The sequence below is a fragment of the Budorcas taxicolor genome, chromosome 15 (genome assembly GCF_023091745.1).
Source record: "Budorcas taxicolor isolate Tak-1 chromosome 15, Takin1.1, whole genome shotgun sequence".
Classification (NCBI taxonomy): domain Eukaryota; kingdom Metazoa; phylum Chordata; class Mammalia; order Artiodactyla; family Bovidae; genus Budorcas; species Budorcas taxicolor.
Genome location: NC_068924.1, coordinates 44,193,498 through 44,214,231, shown reverse-complemented (window position 1 = coordinate 44,214,231; position 20,734 = coordinate 44,193,498). Strand labels below are relative to the sequence as shown.

Sequence of the window (20,734 nt, the reverse complement as noted above, 5' to 3'; positions counted from 1 at the left end):
AGTATTTAAAAGCAACAATGACAAAAACACCCTGTTGTCACATGGTAGGACAACTCTGTTGTATCATTCATGGTTCAGTGCTCCTATGGTTTCAAACTGAAGCTGCACTTCAGTAGCACCCGCATCTTTATCCAGCTTCTCCCCATGCCTGTCCTGCCTCTCCCTCTCCTTACAGTTTTCCTCTGAGCTCATTCCTCAGTAAATCACTCACATATGAATTACAGTTTAAGGTCCTGTTTTAGAGACACTGTCTTCATTTAAAAAAAAAAACTTTCACTAATCTGTTTAGTTCGCACACATAGAATCAGCTTGTCTATTTATACAAACAGTCCTTCTAGAATTTTGACCCATATTCATTGAATGCATGCATCAAGTTTTAGAAAACTGTCACCTTATTTTTTTTTACTTACTTTATTATTTACTTACTTATTTTATTGTGTCTTCCAATCATGAACATGGTATATCTCACTCCATTATTTATATCTTCTTTCTCTCAGCTGTTCTATAACTTTTAGTGAAGACATGTTGTATAGCTTACCATAAATTTATTCCTAAATACTATGGTTTTTAACATGTTTTATGAAATACATTTTTATTTTAATCTTTCCATTGTTTGTTGGAGTATATAAAAATAAAATGTATTTTATATATTAAGAATGCTATCCTCTGATCTTACTAAATGAGTTATAGTACATGTTTTATAGATTTCTTAGAATGTTCTGCATGAACACATCTACAAACAGAGGCAGTTTCGCTTATTCCTGTTTCAATTATATACTTTTAAAATTTTTTGTTGTCTTTTATAAATAGCTGGGACTGCCAGTATAATGTTGAATAATAGTAGTGATGGTGAACCTCCTTATTTTTTTTCCCAAGTGTAGGTGAAGGTCATTTAATCTTTTACCATTAAGAATGACATTGGCTGAAAGATTTTCACAGATGCTCATTATCAGTATTATCGTTGGTGCTGATATTCCTCTCTTCTCCTTTCCTGCTTTCTTTTGGGTTGTTTGAATTATAAAAATTTCACTTAAATCTTTCCATTGGCATTTTGGCATACTTCTTGCATTATGCTGCTTAGGCGTTATTCTCAGGATAAGAATGTATGTTGCCAAATTCAGTTGTCAAATATATGTAAACCAAATTCAGTTTACTTAGGACCTGAGTCTCTTGCATTGCAGGCAGATTCTTTACCTTCTGAGCCACCAGGGATGCCCCAATAATGTAGTAATTCACACAAAATATGGAGATCCTGCAATCCTATATGCTGATTTTCCTCCTTCCACGTTTATGCTATACTTGTCAGACATATGTCTTATGTCTCTATTCATAAAGACCCCACTTGACAATATTACTTTTTTTTGTTTTGGTAAGTTTTATGTATTTTAAAGGAATTAAAAAGCAAGAGAGTTCCAGAAAAACATCTATTTCTGCTTTATTGACTATGCCAAAGCCTTTGACTGTGTGGATCACAATCAACTGTGGAAAATTCTGAGAGAGATGGGAATACCAGAGCACCTGACCTGCCTCTTGAGAAATTTGTATGCAGGTCAGGAAGCAACAGTTAGAACTGGACATGGAACAACAGACTGGTTCCAAATAGGAAAAGGAGTACGTTAAGGCTGTATACTGTCACCCTGCTTATTTAACTTATATGCAGAGTACATCATGAGAAACGCTGGCCTGGAAGAAACACAAGCTGGAATCAAGATTGCCGGGAGAAATATCAATAACCTCAGATATGCAGATGACACCACCCTTATGGCAGAAAGTGAAGAGGAACTAAAAAACCTCTTGATGAAAGTGAAAGAGGAGAGCAAAAAAGTTGGCTTAAAGCTCCACATTCAGAAAATGAAGATCATGGCATCTGGTCCCATCACTTCATGGGAAATAGATGGGGAAACAGTAGAAACAGTGTCAGACTTTATATTTTTGGGCTCCAAAATCACTGCAGATGGTGATTGCAGCCATGAAATTAAAAGACGCTTACTCCTTGGAAGAAAAGTTATGACCAACCTAGATAGTATATTCAAAAGCAGAGACATTACTTTGCCAACTAAGGTCTGTCTAGTCAAGGCTAAGGTTTTTCCAGTGGTCATGTATGGATGTGAAAGTTGGACTGTGAAGAAGGCTGAGAGCCGAAGAATTGATGCTTTTGAACTGTGGTGTTGGAGAAGACTCTTGAGAGTCTCTTAGACTGCAAGGAGATCCAACCAGTCCATTCTGAAGGAGATCAGCCCTGGGATTTCTTTGGAAGGAATGATGCTAAAGCTGAAACTCCAGTACTTTGGCCACCTCATGCGAAGAGTTGACTCATTGGAAAAGACTTTGATGCTGGGAGGGATTGGGGGCAGGAGGAGAAGGGGATGACAGAGGATGAAATGGCTGGATGGCATCACTGACTCCATGAACGCAAGTCTAAGTGAACTCCGAGAATTGGTGATGGACAGGGAGGCCTGGTGTGCTGCGATTCATGGGGTCGCAAAGAGTCGGACACAACTGAGCGACTCAACTGAACTGAGAGGACTTTTTTAAAAATTAATTAATTTAATTAATTTTTTACTTTACAATATTGTATTGGTTTTGCCATACATCGACATGAATCTGCCACGGGTGTACATTTGTTCCCCATCCTGAACCCCCCTCCCACCTCCCTCCCAGTACCATCCCTCTGGGTCATCCCAGTACACCAGCCCCAAGCATCCTGTATCCTGTATCGAACCTGGACTGGCGATTTGTTTCTTATATGATATTATACATGTTTCAATGCCATTCTCCCAAATCATCCCACCCTCTCCCTCTCCAACAGCGTCCAAAAGACTGTTCAATACATCTGTGTCTCTTTTGCTCTCTCACATACAGGGTTATCGTTACTGTCTTTCTAGATGGTTATCGTTACTGTCTTTTTAGCTTTTTTACTTTTGATATGATAATTAATACACATATTCAATTTTTTTGTTATTTAAAATTCAATTTTCCATCATATTCTACAACATATTATCCCAAAGTAATTAATAGCATGTCTTATAAATATCAGGATTCATGCCAATGTATGCCAAAACCAATACAGTATTGTAAAGTAAAATAAAGTTAAAAAAAAATTAAAAAAAATAAAAATAAGAACATCAAAATAATTAATATAGATTACTTATTAAAAACATATATTGAATGGATAAATCTAAAATTATCTTTTTATACCTGAAATTTAGTACTATTTCTTAATTGGAAATATCAAAGAAAATCTGGAACCAGTATTTATCTCTAAGACAATTTATTGTAAATTTACTTTCTAGTAAATTATTAAATGAAGGTTACAGAAATATGTATAAATATCTCAATAGAAGCAAAAGAATAAACCAACCACTTGAGAATTGAAAGACTTTTGAAATATTAGTTGCTTTGGTGTGTGAATTGAACTGTTCAGTATTCACCATGGAACATAACGACATTTCAACATTGCTTTTGAATTCACATTTGAATCTCTAGATTCCTCAGAGATTTACCCCCAAAGGCAAACAAAAATTAAAGACAGCTTTATAATCACAATCACCATGATTTGTTACAGAAAGATGAATTCTTATTCCAGGAGGTAAGATTTTAGCTTTTGTTAGTGAATCTGTTGTACTGATTTTCATTTACTATTTGAGAATGTTCTACTCCCTAAAGTTGTCTCTGAATTCACAAGTTAGAGTTGGGGAACAGGGCAGTTTTAATCAAGAAACTAGTAGGTAATGTTAGCTGCGGAGCTGTTTCCGCCATCAATTTCATGTGTAGTCAGTTTCAAGCAAAGTCCATAACAAGGATTCTTTGTTCCTGATCCATAACAAGGAAACTCATATGGCCTTTCAACACTCTCCAAACTTGGCACTCCAACATAATGCTAATAAATTGATTCTAGAGATGTTTGGGCATTTACTGGTGTTTAAAGATTTCAATTGAAGATTAAAAAATTGAAAGATATTTTATCTATTTTTGTAAACAGAGTTATTTTGTTTATGAATCTGTTGCTCTAGCTTCAAGAGAATAACACATCACGTAAAGCTCAGGACTTAAGTCAGCAGTTTCAGAAATGAGGACCACTAACTAGGTAATCATTCTTGAGATTTTGAACCACACTTTATTCAGTTATAGATTATGTTGAAAATATTTCATTCTAGACTCGTTTCTTACATGATGTTATACATGCTTCAATGCCATTCTCCCAAATCATCCCACCCTCTCCCTCTTCCACAGAGTCCAAAAGTCTGTTCTATACATCTGTTTCTCTTTTGCTGTCTCACATACAGGGTTATCGTTACCATCTTTCTAAATTCCATAGTATACTGTATTGGTGTTTTTCTTTCTGGCTTACTTCACTCTGTATAATCAGCCAGTCTAGGTTCAATGCAGGATACAGGATGCTTGGGGCTGGTACACTGGGATGACCCAGAGAGATGGTATGGGGAGGGAGGTGGGAGGGGGGTTCAGGATTGGGAACTCATGTACACCCGTGGCGGATTCATGTTGATGTATGGCATTTAGATTTTTAATAAAGAAAAAAAAAAGGAAATATTTCATTCTATAAAAGTCCAATTAGAAAACATTGTTAAAGTAGGAAGTAATTTGGTTTGTTTGAATAAATGTATTTTAATTATGTACTTATATCAATCATGCTTTTTGCATAGTGATTACATCAATATTTCAAACTACCTAATAATCTTTTTAATTTAAAAAATCCACAACCCTAATTTGAAATTGGTTTCTGTTATACTATCAAGAACATTTTTATTTGTCCTTTAAAAAATTTTTAAGGGATAAATATTGTGAAATACATAATTAACTAGAAATACATAACTATGTATAAAAGAGATATACGTAACTGCCAAAAGGCTTAAAGGATAATCTGTTATACACTCATTGCCAGGTGTATTGGACTTTGTAGTCAGTATTATTTATTGCGTGGTTACTATAGGAGATAGTCAGATTTTTTTGGACTTCATATTTTGATTCTATCAGTTGCTATATGATATTGTACAACTTATATAACCTCAGATTCAGTTTACTCACCTATAAAATAATTAAAATATTTTATGAAAAATAGACTATAAACACCCACTATATATATACTAAATACCAGACTAAATTATAAGCATAGACTATATATACACACACACACTAAATTATAAGCATATAAATATAAAATGCTTAAACTGATGCTTATAATTTAGTAAGCATATAATAAAATTTAGCCATTAATCAAATCTCTATTACAAAACCCTACACATTTCTTTTCTAATTTTTTAATTATACTCATTGAATTTTTAATCTCATTTCTGATATTCTATGAGTTTAAATCCACTTTAAGTGCATTTTGGACACAATATGATATAAAAGATAAAAGACATTATTTCAAGAAAGTTTTCCGGTAATTCTGCTGAAAATAACTTTAAAAATACAGATAGTCTCACAACTGCATGTAAATATGCAGATTCTTGAATATCTTTATTTATAATCACACCCTGTATCTGTACTAAAGAAAATGAAATTATCAAATTTACAACTTCTGTAATAAATTGTTTCATCTAGGTTCATTTTGGTAGCAGCTGCCTTATCTCATGGATTCCCTGGGGCATGGGAACCACACTGCAATAACAGGGTTCATTTTACTGGGCTTAACAAATGACCCAGTCCTTCAAATCATCCTCTTCATGATTATCCTCTGTATCTACCTGGTGACCATATGTGGGAATCTCAGCACAATCATTCTTATCAGAATCTCATCTCAGCTCCATCATCCTATGTATTTTTTCTTGAGCCACTTGGCCATTGCTGATGTGGGCTATTCATCTTCTGTTACACCCAATATGCTTGTAAACTTCCTGGTGGAGAAAAATACCATCTCCTACCCTGGCTGTGCCATCCAGCTTGGTTCAGCTGTTTTCTTCGGGTCAACTGAGTGCATCCTTCTGGCTGCCATGGCATATGATCGCTTCATAGCAATCTGCAGCCCACTGCTTTATTCCACCAAAATGTCCACACAAGTCTGTGTCCAGTTACTCATAGTGGCTTACATAGGTGGTTTTTTCAATGCCTCCTCCTTTACTATTTCCTTCTATTTTTTACTTTTCTGTGGACCAAATCAAGTCAATCATTTTTTCTGCGATTTTGCTCCTTTGGTTGAGCTCTCCTGTTCTGACATCAGTATCCCTGCAGTTGTCCCCTCATTTACGGCTGGCTCCATCATTGTGGTCACAGTGACTGTCATAGCTGTATCCTACGAATACATCCTCATCACCATCCTGAGGATGCACTCCACCGAGGGGCGCCACAAGGCCTTCTCCACCTGCACGTCCCACCTCACAGCAGTCACTCTGTTCTATGGAACCATCACATTCATTTACATGATGCCCAAGTCCAGCTACTCAACTGACCAGAACAAGGTGGTGTCTGTGTTCTACATGGTGGTGATCCCCATGTTGAACCCCCTCATCTACAGCCTCAGGAACAATGAGATTAAGGGGGCTCTAAAGAGAGCTTGCCAGAAAAATACTTTCTTAGTGAAGTCTGTTATTTCATAGGATTTGATACAATAATATGCCATATATATAATAATAAGAGGAAATTAAGTGTTTGTGGTTTACATATACCCATCACATATCATTATCCTGGTTGCAATCTTTTAGTAAAGGTAGGGAGAAGATTTTCAGATACCTAATTATGTCAGAGACCTATAGTAAATTTCCTTTACTAAAATTAAATTTACAATTAAGAAACAAAATTGGTTCATATAAAAATATTCCATCTCCTAAAAATCATTTTTAAATGTTATTCATATATTTTTTTCAAAATTGTACCCTACCATGGGTTATTGTATCTCCAAACATTTAAGCCAGTGTCCATTTTCAACTGCAGTCTATTCTGTAATAAGGGAGATAACTATACTTTTGCTTGTGTACATTCTGAGAGGAAATGACAAAGTGGAATCTGAAAGTTTCTGGAGATGTTCTTGCAGGAAGCAGAACAGAGCATATACCTGTTTTCTCAGGTATATGCTGAGCAAGGACTTTACGGATCCATAAATTCTGGCCTATGTTTCTAGCCTCTGGCTCCAGTCACTACACAGAGGGTCCCCAGGGAAGAACAGAAGTTCCTGACTGACTTGTGAATTCTGTCAGGTTCAACAGTGATTTCTGTCTAGGAATTAGTAGGGTCCTTTGGTGTGCTGTGGTCCATGGTGTTGCAAAGAGTTGGACACAAATCGGTGACTGAACAACCAAAAAACTCCCCCAGGACTGAGTGGAACAACCTCTCGGAGTGCCTTGTTCATGGTCAGGCTTACATCCTTCTCAGGAAGCTGGAAGGAAATGGATTGTTCCCCCTGAATTTGTGACTGTTTCCTGGAGATGCTCAATCAACCTCTATGTGCTGATGACAACTGCATTTGTTGAGTTTTCCTGTCCCCTCTTTAATGTTTCAGGCACAAATTCTATATTTTTGCTCACAGAGTCATGGGGCATTAATCATCTCCTTCATTCACTTACTCTTTCATACATTCAAAAAGCATATTGAGTTACTCTTGTATTCCAGAGACAGTCACAGGCCATTGGAAATAAAAGTTACAAGCACCGAATATATTTTCTCTCATAGTATTTATTTTATAGCATAAGCGTAATAATAAAACCAAGTTAGTGATTCAGACTATTTGAAGGGGGTAGTCGTATGGAGAAAGAAAAAGCAGACAGAGTAATGGAGCTTAACCTGCCAGGGCAGGAAGTGTCGGTGTTGACCTCATTGGGAAGATAGCATCTGAGCAACATCTGAGGTGAAGACACTCACTGCCTATTGTATATGATGTTACCTGTGTACATGTTTACCTTTAGGATTATGACAGGTTTGGTAATTTGAATCAACCCCATGGTGAGCACAACAAAAACAAATGATAGGATGCTTAAGATATTTTAAATATCACAGAAGAGATTACAGTATAAGGAATTGCTTTACCAGGGACTGTGAGAATCCAGAGAAATACACCTAACATTCACATATGCTTTAGCAATGAGAGAAGTTGACAGGCAAGAAGGAAGTGTTACCATCCTGGGTTTGCATTCAGTGATGTTTGGGGATGGGTGGAACAAATATCAAAGCCTAGGGCACAAATAGATAAGAATTATGGGGATAAGTTTAACATGTATCCTCAAGATAAGCAGAAACCCAGTGACCAAGTCTTGCACTTGTGTGCAGCCCTGGAGATCTAGAGAGTCTCAAGCCTTCAACTTGGGTATAAGGTGTTGCCAAGCACAGGTGGTACTTCTGAGTGAACTGAACAATCAAATGAATAACTCAAGCCTCAATTATTCCTACTAAATATTAAACAGGATAACCAAAACACACTGAAAAATTGTGACCAGCACCAAGGAAATAAGGTATCACACACATCATGGGAGTCAGTGGAAACAGCAGACAACAGAAACAGAATCATTAAGATATATGGGCATCAGTCTCAGGAGGTTGAACTTTTCTAAGAATCTGTCCATTTCCTTTAGGTTGTCCATTTTGTTAGCATATAGTTGCTCATAATATTCTCTTATGATCTTTTGTATTTCTGTGTTGTCTATTGTAACCTCTCCTTTTTCATTTCTAATTATGTTGATTTGATTTTTCTCCCTTTTTTTCTTGCTGAAATAGAAATTATGAACAACCTAATTATAAGCACTGAAATCAAAACAGTGATCAAAAATCTCCCAAAAAACAAAAGCCTAGGGCCAGATGGCTTCACAGGGGAATTCTAGCAAACATTTAGAGAAGAGCTAATGCCTATTTTTCTGAAACTCTCTCAAAAAACTGCAGAGGAAGGAACACTCACAAACTCATTCTACAAGGCCAGAATCATCCTGATACCAAAACCAGGCAAAGACGTGAAAAAAGAAAATTACAGGTCAATATCACTGATTAACATAGATGCAGAAATCCTCAACAAAATTCTAGCAAACAGAATTCAACAACACATTAGAAATCTCATACACCGTGATCAAGTTGGGTTTATATCAGGGATGCAAGGATTCTTCAATATACACAAATCAATTGATATGATATACCATATTAACAAATTGAAAGATAAAAACCGTATAATCATCCCAATAGATGTAGAAAAAGGCTTCAACAAAATTCAGCACCCATTTATGATAGAAATGTTTCAAAAAATGGGTATAGAAGGAACCTACCTCAACATAGTAAATAAAGGCCATATATGAAAAGACAACAGTAAACATTATTCTCCATGGTTAGAAGCTAAAAACATTCCCTCTAAGATCAGGAACAACACAAGGGTATCCACTCTCACCACTATTCAACATAGTTTTGGAAGTCCTAGTTATGGCAATTAGAGAAGAAAAGGAAATAAAAGGAATCCAGATAAGAAAAGAAGAAGTAAAACTCTCACTGTGTGCAGATGGCATGATACCATACATAGAAAACCCAAAAGAAACTATCAGAAAATTATTAGAGCTGATCAGTGAGTTCAGCAAAGTCACAGGATGCAAGGTCTATACACAGAAATCACTTGCATTCCTGTATACTAACAATGAAAAATCAGAAAGAGAAATTAAGGAATCAATCCCATTTACCATTGTAACAAAAAGATAAAATATCTAGGAATAAACCTACCTAAGGAGACAAAAGAACTGTAAATGGAAAATTATGAAACTGATGAAAGAAATCAAAGATGACATAAACAGATGAGAGATATTTCATGTTCCCGGGTAGGAAGAATCAATATTGTGAAAATGGCTATACTACCAAATGCAATCTACAGATTCAATGTGACCCCTATCAAATTATCAATGGCATTTTTCACAGAACTAGAACAAAAAATTTCACAATTCATATGTAAACACAAAAGACCCCAAATAGCCAAAGCAGTCTTGAGAAAGAAGAATGGAGCTGGAGGAATCTACCTTCCTGTCTTCAGACTATACTACAAAGCTACAGTCATCAAGAGAGTATGATCCTGGCACAATAACAGAAATATAGACCAATGCAACAAGACAGAGAGCCTGGAGATAAACCCATGCACCTATAGGTACCTTATTTTTGACAGAGGAGGCAAGAATGTACAATGGAGCAAAGATAGCCTCTTCTATAAGTGGTGCTGGGAAAACTGGACAGCTACATGAAAAACAATGAAATTAGAACACTTCCTAATGCTATACACAAAGATAGACTCAAAATTGATTAAAGACCTAAATGTAAGACCAGACACTAAAGAACTCTTAGAGCAAAACAAAGGCAGAACACTCAATGACATAAATCAAAGCAAGATCTTCTGTGACCTACTTCCTGGAGAAATTGAAACAAAAACAAAAATAAACAAGTGGGATCTACTTAAAAAGTAAAAGTTTTTGCACAGCAAAGGAAACTACAAGCAAGGTGAAAAGACAACCCACAGAATGGGAGAAAATAATGGCAAAGGAAACAACTGCCAAAGAATTAATTTCCAAATATACAACCAGCTCACACAACTCAATACCAGAAAAACAAACAACTCAATAAAAAAGCGGGAAAAAGATCTAAGAAGACATTTCTCCAAAGAAGACATACAGATGGCTAACAAGCACATGAATAGATGTTCAACAACACTCACTATTAGAGAAATGTAAATCAAAACTACAATGAGTTATCACCTCTTACTGGTCAGAACAGCCATTCAAAAAATCTAAAAAAAAAAAAAAAAAGTTAGACAGCATGTGAAGAAAAGGGAACCCTCCTGCATTGTTGGTGGGAATGTACATTGATAACACCACTATGAAGCAAAGTATAGGGTAGTTCCTTAAAAAATTATAAATAGAATTATCATATGGTCCAGCAATCCCACTCCTGGGAATATACCCAGAGAAAACCATAATTAGAGAAGACACATGCATCCTCAATATTCATTGCAGCACCATTTACAATAGTTGGGACATGGAAGCAACCTAAATGTCCATCAACAGAGGTATGGATAAAGAACATGTGGCAGATATATACAATGAAATATTACTCAGCCATAAAAAGAAATAAAATTGTGCCATTTGCAGAGATGTGAATGGACTCAGAGACTGTCATACAGAGTGAAGTAAGTCAGAAAGAGAAAAACAAATATTGTATATTAATGCATATAAGTAGAATCTAGAAAAATGGATTTTCAAAAATCTAGTTATAAAGCAAAAATGAAGATAGATGTAGAGAACAAATATATAGACACCAAGGAGGGAAAGAGGGGTTGGGATGAACTGAGAGACTGGGATTGACATACATATGAGAAATATCAATAACCTCAGATATGCAGATGACACCACCCTTATGGCAGAAAGCGAAGAGGAACTCAAAAGCCTCTTGATGAAAGTGAAAGAGCAGAGTGAAAAAGTTGGCTTAAAGCTCAACATTTAGAAAATGAAGATCATGGCATCCGGTCCCATCACTTCATGGGGAAACAGTGGAAACACTGTCAGACTTTATTTTTGGGGGCTCCAAAATCACTGCAGATGGTGACTGCAGCCATGAAATTAAAAGACGTTTACTCCTTGGAAGAAAAGTTATGACCAACATAGATAGCATATTCAAAAGCAGAGACATTACTTTGCCGACTAAGGTCCATCTAGTCAAGGCTATGGTTTTTCCATAGTCATGTATGGATGTGAGAGTTGGGCTGTGAAGAAGGCTGAGTGCCGAAGAATTGATGCTTTTGAACTGCGGTGCTAGAGAAGACTCTTGAGAGTCCCTTGGACTGCAAGGACATCCAACCAGTCCACTCCGAGGGAGATCAGTCCTGGGATTTCTTTGGAAGGAATGATGCTAAAGCTGAAACTCCAGTACTTTGGCCACCTCATGCGAAAAGTTGACTCATTGGAAAAGACTCCGATGCTGGGAGGGATTAGGGGCAGGAGGAGAAGGGGACGACAGAGGATGAGATGGCTGGATGGCATCACTGACTCGATGGATGCGAGTCTGAGTGAACTCTGGGAGTTGGTGATGGACAGGGAGGCCTGGCGTGCTGCGATTCATGGGGTCGCAAAAAGTCAGACACGACTGAGTGACTGAACTGAACTGATACAGCACAAGGAACTCTACTCAATGCTCTGTGGTGACAAAGAGGGAATATATGTATACATGAAGCTGATTCACTTTGCTGTACAGCGGAAACTAATACAACACTGTGAAGCAACTGAACTCCAATAAAAGATTTTTTAAAATATTTTTTAAATCAATAAGTTAAATTCTAAACACTAGTAGGCTAAAAGAGGAAAACAAAATAGCAAGAAGATTCAAAAATGACTGGTAATTTTTAACATCCAGTTATGATTTTAAAATTCTGGCAAAAGTGGAATAGAATAAAAAATGACTTGATCTAGAGGAAACCGACTTTATGTTTGAAACTTCTAATGCTTTTCCACTGTGTCTGGGGACATGAAGAAGATTCCTATTATCAGCATTTCTATTCTTCCTGGTGTACTATGGCAAGAAAAAGAAATGAAAGGAATAATGATTGAAAATAAAGAAATAAAGTATAATATATGACAATTGCTCATGTGGAAAATAAGAAAGTGCAGATAGATTACCAGGATTAGAGATCTTTAGCAAGATGGAGTTGGAGAAGGAAATGGCAACCCACTCCAGTATTCTTGCCTGGAGAATCCTGTGAACCAAGGAGCCTGGTGGGCTGCTGTCCATGGGGTCACACAGAGTCAGACACGACTGAAGCAACTTAGCAGCAGCAGCAAGATGAAGACAAAATCAATTATTTCTCTAAATACCAGTAACAAGCAATTAGAAATGAAAAATTTTAAAAATTTACAGTAACATAAAATAATCAAGTATCTAAGGAGAAAAAAGTTTAAGAGAAGAGGAAAGGAAAAAAGGCCATAGAATAATTTAAGAATAAGGGTTGAAATGTCCCAAATCTGGTTTAAAAAAAAAAAAAAACTAACCTAAAAATCCCAAAACATAGTGAATCCCAAATAAGATACATACATATACATACCCAAGCACACACTTAGTCTCATAGTTGTAAACATAATAGCAAAGTACTGAAAACCAAAGTGAATCCTGGAAGCAGCAAGAGGAAAACATCACATTATATGTAGGGAACTCAGATATAATTGGGCTTCCCTGGTGGCTCAGATGGTAAAGAATCTGCCTGCAGTGCAGAAGACTTGGGTTGGATCCCTGGGTCAGGAAGATCCCCTGGAAAAGGGAATGGCAACCCACTCCAGTATTCTTGCCTGGAGAATTCCATGGACTTAGAAACCTGGCCGTCTATAGCCCATGCTGCCGCTGCTGCTGCTAAGTCGCTTCAGTCGTGTCCGACTCTGTGCAACCCCGTAGAGGGCAGCCCACCAGGCTCCCCCGGTACCTGGGATTCTCCAGGCAAGAACACTGGAGTGGGTTGCCATTTCCTTCTCCAGGGCATAAAAGTGAAAAGTGAAAGTGAAGTTGCTCAGTCGTGTCTGACTCCTAGCGACCCCATGGACTGCAGCCTACCAGGCTCCTCTGCCCATGGGATTTTCCAGGCAAGAGTACTGGAGGCCATGGGGTTGCAAAAAAATCAGACCTGACTGAGCAACTAACATTTTCACTTTCTTTCTTTCTGATGTAATTAATGCCTGATTTCTAATCAGAAGAAAAAAAAAAAGCCATGGAGGTCAGAATCCACTGGAAAGAAATATTCAAAGCTGTACAAGGGAAAATAAACTTTCAATAAAAAAATTTTATAATTATAAAACTACCTTTTAAAAATAAAGAAACAATTAAGGTATCTTCAGACAAACCACCCTGGAAAGATTTGTTGTTTACAGACCTAAGCTTCAATAAAAACCTAAGGGAAAAATTCTAAGCTGCAGGAAAAAAATTCTAAGCTGTAGTTTTGATGTATATGAAGCAGTAAAGTACATTAAAAAATGAAAGATATGTGTGTATAGTATGTATGTGTGGTTTAAGCTGCTAATTAATCATTTTCTATGCATCAACAGAAGCACAATGCAAGAATCAAAAAGACAGCACAAAAAAATAAGCCATATTATGATCTGGGTTAAGAAACTTAACAAAGATGTCAGTTCTACTTATATTAATCTCTAACACTTATGTAATCCTAAATAAAATTCCAGGTGGATTTATTTTTTTTTGAGAACACAAAAATTAATTCTAAAACACATATGGGATCAGGAACTCCTGGGTAAAGATGAAATAAATACAAGCATCCAATTTTATAATCCTCCTAAACCCCATTAAAATGACAAAAGGGGAATTTTTAATTTTTTGTTACTTTATTCACTGAAGGATACCTACTTATAGTAAAATGCATAAACCTAGGTATACAGTTTGGGGAATTCTGACAATGCGTACACCCAAGTAACCAACACACTAATCAATATGAAGAACAATGTCATCACACAATAAAGATTCTATATATCCAAACTGTAGGCTTGGGTTTTTTTTTTTTTTTAAAAAAAACCTTTTCTAAAGTATAATAACCTTCAGTAAAATAAGTGAATCTGTTTAAAATGGATGATTTAATAATAGTTACCCATTTAACCATTAAACCACAACCACAGTCAAGCAAAAAAGCATTTAAATTATCTCTCAATGTCCTTCTGTCCCATGCCAATGCATTTTTCTCTGTACTCCTGACTAGAGATAACTAGTGATTTGTTTCCTGACAATATAAATCAGTTTATTTTTTCTGTAAATTTGTAAGATGAGGCGTATACAGCATGTACACTATGGCACATAATTTCTTTCTCTAATCATAATTATTTTGATATATACAAATACATTAATAATGTATATATCCACAGTTTTGCTTTATATTGTAAAGTAGTATTTCATTGTATAGATACACTGCTTTTCTAAATCTACTCTCCAGTTAGTGGGAATTGTTTCCATTTGGAACTATTGTGAATGATGTTGATATGAACGTTTGAATCATTTCTGTGTAGATATATTTTTTTCCATTTGTTTTAGGTAAACACCTAAGAGTGGGATTTCTAGGAGACATGTTTTTGTTTTTAGAATTTTCAAACTATTTTCAAAGTGATTGTACTGTTTTATATTCCCATTTGCAATGTTGAGAGTCCAGTTGGTTCAAAATCTTGCCAACATTTGGTATTATTAGTTTTCTCTAAATTTAACCATTTAATGGGTGTGTGGTGATATCTATTTATGCTTTTAACTTGCATTTTGATATTTCAAATTTATCAATTTTTTGATATATATATATTGGGCTTTTGGAGTCAAGAACTTTTTGCGTAACCTTGGTCATGAGTAACTCTATTTTTTCTTCTGAAAATCTTACATTTCATATTTTGGTCCATGATCCATCTTGAGTGTATTTTTGTATAAGATGTGAAATTTAGATTGAGGTTTGTTTGGTTTTGCCTATGAAATTCTAATTATTCCATTTATTGAGACACTATTTATTGAAAAAACTATCTTTTCTCCATTGAATTGTCTTTGTAGTTTTGTTTAAAGTTAGTTGGCTATACTTGTGTGAACCAGTTCCTAAATTTTCTGTTCTATTTCATTGCCTTTTTTTTTAATGCCAAAAACATTCTGTATTGGGGTATAGCTGATTACCACAATGTTGCAATAGTTTCAGGTGAACAGTGTAGGGACTCAGTCGCACATATACAGGTATTCATTCTCCCCCGTATCCCTCTCCTATCCAGTTTGGTGCATAACATTGAGCAGAGTTGCGTATGCTATACAATAGGTTTTTGTTGGTTATCCATTTTAAACAAAGTAGTGTATACATGACCTTCTCAAAATCCTTAACTATTCCTCCCCACCCCCCAAAACCACCCCCAACCCCTTGGCAACCATGGAGTTCATTTTCTCAGTCTGTGAATCTCTTTCTGTTGTGTAAGTTCATTTGTATCATTTCTTTTCAGAGTCCACATATAAGGGATATCATATGATATTTCTCCTCTGTCTGACTTACTTCACTCAGTATGACACTGTATAGCTCCATCCATGTTGCTGCAAATGGCCTTATTTAATTTTGTTAATGGTTGAGTAATATTCTATTGTATATATATACCACATCTTCCTTACACTGATGTTTGTTTTTAATCTCCCTCCCCACTAAAAGCACATTATCTTGATTACTATTGATATGTAGTGAGAATTAAAACCAGGGCTGTCATTTTTTAAAAATTATATTGAACAAATATTTATAACTATAAAGATTCAAGCTGGTATTTTAATAGGAATTGCATCAAACCTATAGATTAATTTGGGGAGAACTGATACACCTTTATTATGCTGAGCCACCAAACTCTTGATTATATTCCTCTGAGCCTGGTGGGCTGCCGTCTGTGGGGTCGCACAGAGTCAGACATGACTGAAGCGACTTAGCAGCAGCAGCAGCAGCCACTTACTGAGAGCTTTGATTTCTTTTAATGCATTTGATAGTTTCCAGTATACAATCTTTCACTATCAAGTACAATATTAGTCAAATGTTTTACTCCAAAGATAAGGATGTGCACATCAATCCCCCACCCTCCTTTTTATCATTGTTATAGGCAGTGACTAACACAATAGGAAAAAAACAAAGACCTAAGTTTTTAAGGAAAGAAAAGTCTTTTTCACTTGCAAATGATTGTAGACAATTCAAAAAATTAGGTTTTAAATAGTGACTATAATTATATTTAACAAATTCACTTTATACAAGGTCAATATTTTTTAAAAAATCAACTGTACAGTGGCACTAAGCAACTGAAAACTAAAAATAAATTTTAAGGGAGTTTCCTTATGGTCCAGTGGTTAGGACTCAGTGCTTTCACTGCCATGGCCCAGGTTCAATTCCTGGTCAGAGAACTAAGATCCCTGCAACCCATAGGGAGAGGCCAAATAATGATAAATGCAATTTTAAATTATTATCTTTAAACTATCATTAAGTAATTGAATCATTTAAAATTATTATAATAGCACCAAATATTAAGATGTCACTTCTCCCAAAAATGATCAATAAATTCAATGCAATAGCAGTAAAAATTTCAGTGTTTTTTTTGTTTGTGGAAGTTGATAAACATTCAAAAGTTTATATGGAAAATAAATGAACTTGGAGTAGTCAAAACAAATTTGGAGAAGGAAAAAACAAATTTAGAGGATATAAATTACCTGATTTAAGCCTTACAATAAAGCTGAAATAATTAAGACGTGATATTGTCAAAATGGCAAATATATAGATCAATGGAATAGGTTAGAGAGTCCCTAAAATAGACCCACACATATTACATGGTTAATTGGCTTCTTAAAAGATAGACAAAGAAATTTAATGGAGAAAATATAATCTTTCAACAAAGTATGCTGGATCAATTGGATATCTATTAAAAAAAACAAAAAACCTCAATACTTATTTCACATACAAAGCAAAAATTAAGTCAAATGAAATCTTAGAGTAAAATGTAAGCCAACATTATAAAATTTTAAGAAAAAAAGTAAAGAAAATTTTATTGACCTGGAGCAAGGTAAACTTTTCTTAAATATGACATGTGAACCACAAAAATAAATAAATTAGATTTCATAATAATTAAAGCCTTAATCATAGCAAAAGACGTTGTTAAAAATGAAATAACAAGCCACTGATTGGAATAAAATATTTAAAAACATATGTCTATTAAAGGATTAGCATCTAAAATATATAAAAAGCTCTTAAAACTCAATGATAAGATAACAAGCAACCCAAATTTTAAAAATAAGCAAAAGGTTTAAATAGACATTTCACCAAAGAACAGATATGGATGGCAAACAAGCACTTGAAATTGAAGCTAAGCATAATTCATCAATAGGGAAATGCAACTTAAAATAACTTAATGCTACACACATATTAGAATAGTTTTTCTTTTTGACTGAGTATACCAAGTGCTGGGAAGGACCCAGAGCAAACAGAACTTGATACAGTACTGGAAGGAATGCAAAATGGTACAGCCATTCTGAAAAAAATGTTTTTCAGTTTCTTATAAATATGCACTAACCATAACACCAAGCAATTATAATCCTAAGTATTTATGCAAGAGAAATGAAAATGCACTTCCACACAAAGACTAATATAGAGATATTTCTAGAAACTTTATTTATAGCTGTCAAAACCTAGAAAATCCTCAAATGTCCATTATCAAATGAATAAGTAAATAAATAAGTGGTAGTACACTAATACAATGACTATTATCGAGAGGATTAGAACGCAATCCAGACACTCTAAAACCTATCCTTCACAATATCCATGACATCATTCAAAATTGCTGTCACATAATAAAACAAACAAAAATATAGAAATATGGTCCATACTCAAAATAAGGTTTGGAAACCAGTCTCAAGGAAAGGCTGAGAACAAAATTATAGCTTGCATCTCAGGAAACTTAAAAAGAAACTATAATTGTTTCAAGTATAAGAATTGAAAGAGCATAAAGAAATAAAAAAATGATCCAGAGTAAAATAAATCTATAATTTCATTCATTGAAAAGATTAATAAAATTGAAAAACCCATAGGAATAATGAAGGAAAAGGCAAAAATATTAATTAGCCAAATAAGACACACAAAAGAGGGCATAACTACTCACTCTGCAGATATTAAGGTAGTTAAGAATATATAGTATAAACAATTTTATATCAATAAATAGTAAATGATAAGAAATGAGTATTTTCCAGAAAAACAAAACTTTCTGGGATTGAAAAAAAAAATATCCATCAATCTTCAGTCTAAGGGGAGAGACACAGAATAACATACCAACAAAGTTAATAGAAAATGTTTCTCTCAACATTATGCAGCAACTATAAAAACACCAAAATGATCTAATTTTTCAGTGACTCCTGCTTTCTTAGAATGGTGTACCCAAGCCTGAAATGTTATTCCTACATATTACTTGAGATACCCAATTACTAAATTGTCATCGTTATGTGACAGCAACCAGTCCTTCCTCCAGTAACAGCAAACTGTCAGAACTGAACCCCAGAACCTCTCACCCTTTTTCAATATCCTTAAATAAGAATCCAAACCCTTCAAAGGTCCTGTACCTTCTCTCTGTTGTTGAGAGATATGTGATGCTTCTCTGAAGAGCCCTCCCTCACTACATGACCCAACAAACTTGATTTTGTAGGACTACAGGTTATTTCTGGTGGCCTTTGGCTGATTAAGCTTTGACAACATAGTAGTACATATTTTTATTTTAGTGATGAAATAGAGCTGCAAATTAATGAGATTTCAAGTATGAATATGATTAAAGTTTTCATAAGTAAAGTGTGGATAAATAAAAGTTATTGAAGTCAAGAAAAGGAAAGGAAATTTGAGGTTAAGTGGTCAGTTGAGCTATTCTAATGGTTAAAAGTTGCCTTCACTCATGACAAAGACAGAGATGGAGAGGAAAATAGTCATGCAGGTGATAAAGTCTCCAGGGGTTGAGGAGTACCATGGAAGTGCCATAGCTGTAAAGTCATGACTCTCAAAGGAGGAAGCATCTGGGACTGAGGGTGTGTGTGTGCTGTGTTCTTTGGTCATGCCCGCTCTTTGAGAACCCATGCACTGTAGCCCGCCAGGCTTTCTGTCCGTGGGAATTCCCCAGGCAAGAATACTGGACTGGGTTGCAATGCCCTCCTCCAGGGAATCTTCCCAATGCAAGGATCAAACCTAGGTCTCCTGCATTGCAGGCGGATTCTTCACTGTCTGAGCCTCCAGGGAAGCCCGACACAATAATTTGCAAAAGGTAACATGCTCCTCCCAGCTCAAGTGAGTGTGACTCATCATAGTCAACACATCCAGGAACTTTGTTCCATTTGTCATATATTTGAGACACCGATAACTTCAAGTAACTTTTCCAGTTTATTTCTCTTCTAAATCACAAAAGCCTATGAAGTACAAGGTGTTAATCACATTAATCATAAAATTGAGTCTCAAAGAAGTTAAACAATTTTATTGAATTTATACACCTCAAACTGAATGCAGGTTTCCTGGCTACAAAACCACACCTAGTATTTCTCAAATTATTTAAATGAAGGATCACTTTTCCCCAAGCATCCATGGGTGAATATTTCTATGAAGATAATAAAATGAGGTCTATTCAAAAAATTTAGTAAGAAAAGCCAAAATATAAATGTATAAACCCATTTTTCAGGTTATTGGAGTCAACACACAAAATTACTTTCTCAAATTGCTATGAAGGATGTAACTGATTCCCCACAACTCCTGCCATTATTTGGTCCTGGACTGACAGTAAACAGTTTGCCAGCCAGCGCCAGTCCAGGCACTACACTTTGAGTAATACTGGACTGTGCTTTTTTCTGTGTACTTTTATTACTCCATGGCTTTCCCCATTACCTGAAGCCCTCAACTAAAGGAAATTTTGTCCACAGAGATGTAATTAGAGCCCTGGTGGCACTGACTCTTGTACTGATCTCCCACCAAATTTCTATTTCAACAGCTTTTTCTCCAAGTTTCTGGATAATGCTTCCATCAGGATCCTCAGTAGTACACCTTTTGTTAGGAACTGGACTTTCTACTTATGCCACCTTAATGAGACACATAGCACCACAAGTCCCTTCTGGAGAACAAACCTAGGAAACTTCATCTCACGGGGGCAAGCAATAATGCCCAAGAGGATCCATCACATTCTATTACACCCTTCACTTTCCTCCCAGCATGCACACAGAGACACCCACCCTCATCCTCACAGAATGCCTGTAACTATGTTCTTGATAGAGGGGGAGGATTCAGTGGCTTTCACTGTCA

General features: G+C 35.6%; 1 protein-coding gene across 1 annotated transcript; it reads left to right on the top strand.

The window, feature by feature from the left end:
- The first annotated feature begins 510 nt into the window (after positions 1-510).
- On the top strand, positions 511-6,557 carry LOC128059827 (olfactory receptor 502). Its single transcript, XM_052652112.1, has 2 exons — positions 511-523; positions 5,614-6,557. Exon 2 carries the CDS (start codon positions 5,688-5,690, stop codon positions 6,555-6,557), a length of 870 nt encoding a protein of 289 aa, XP_052508072.1. The 5' UTR covers positions 511-523; positions 5,614-5,687.
- Positions 6,558-20,734: the final 14,177 nt, after the last annotated feature.

Excerpts from the sequence above, each read along its gene's own strand:
- LOC128059827 (XM_052652112.1), top strand. The coding sequence starts at position 5,688 with ATGATTATCCTCTGTATCTACCTGGTGACCATATGTGGGAATCTCAGC.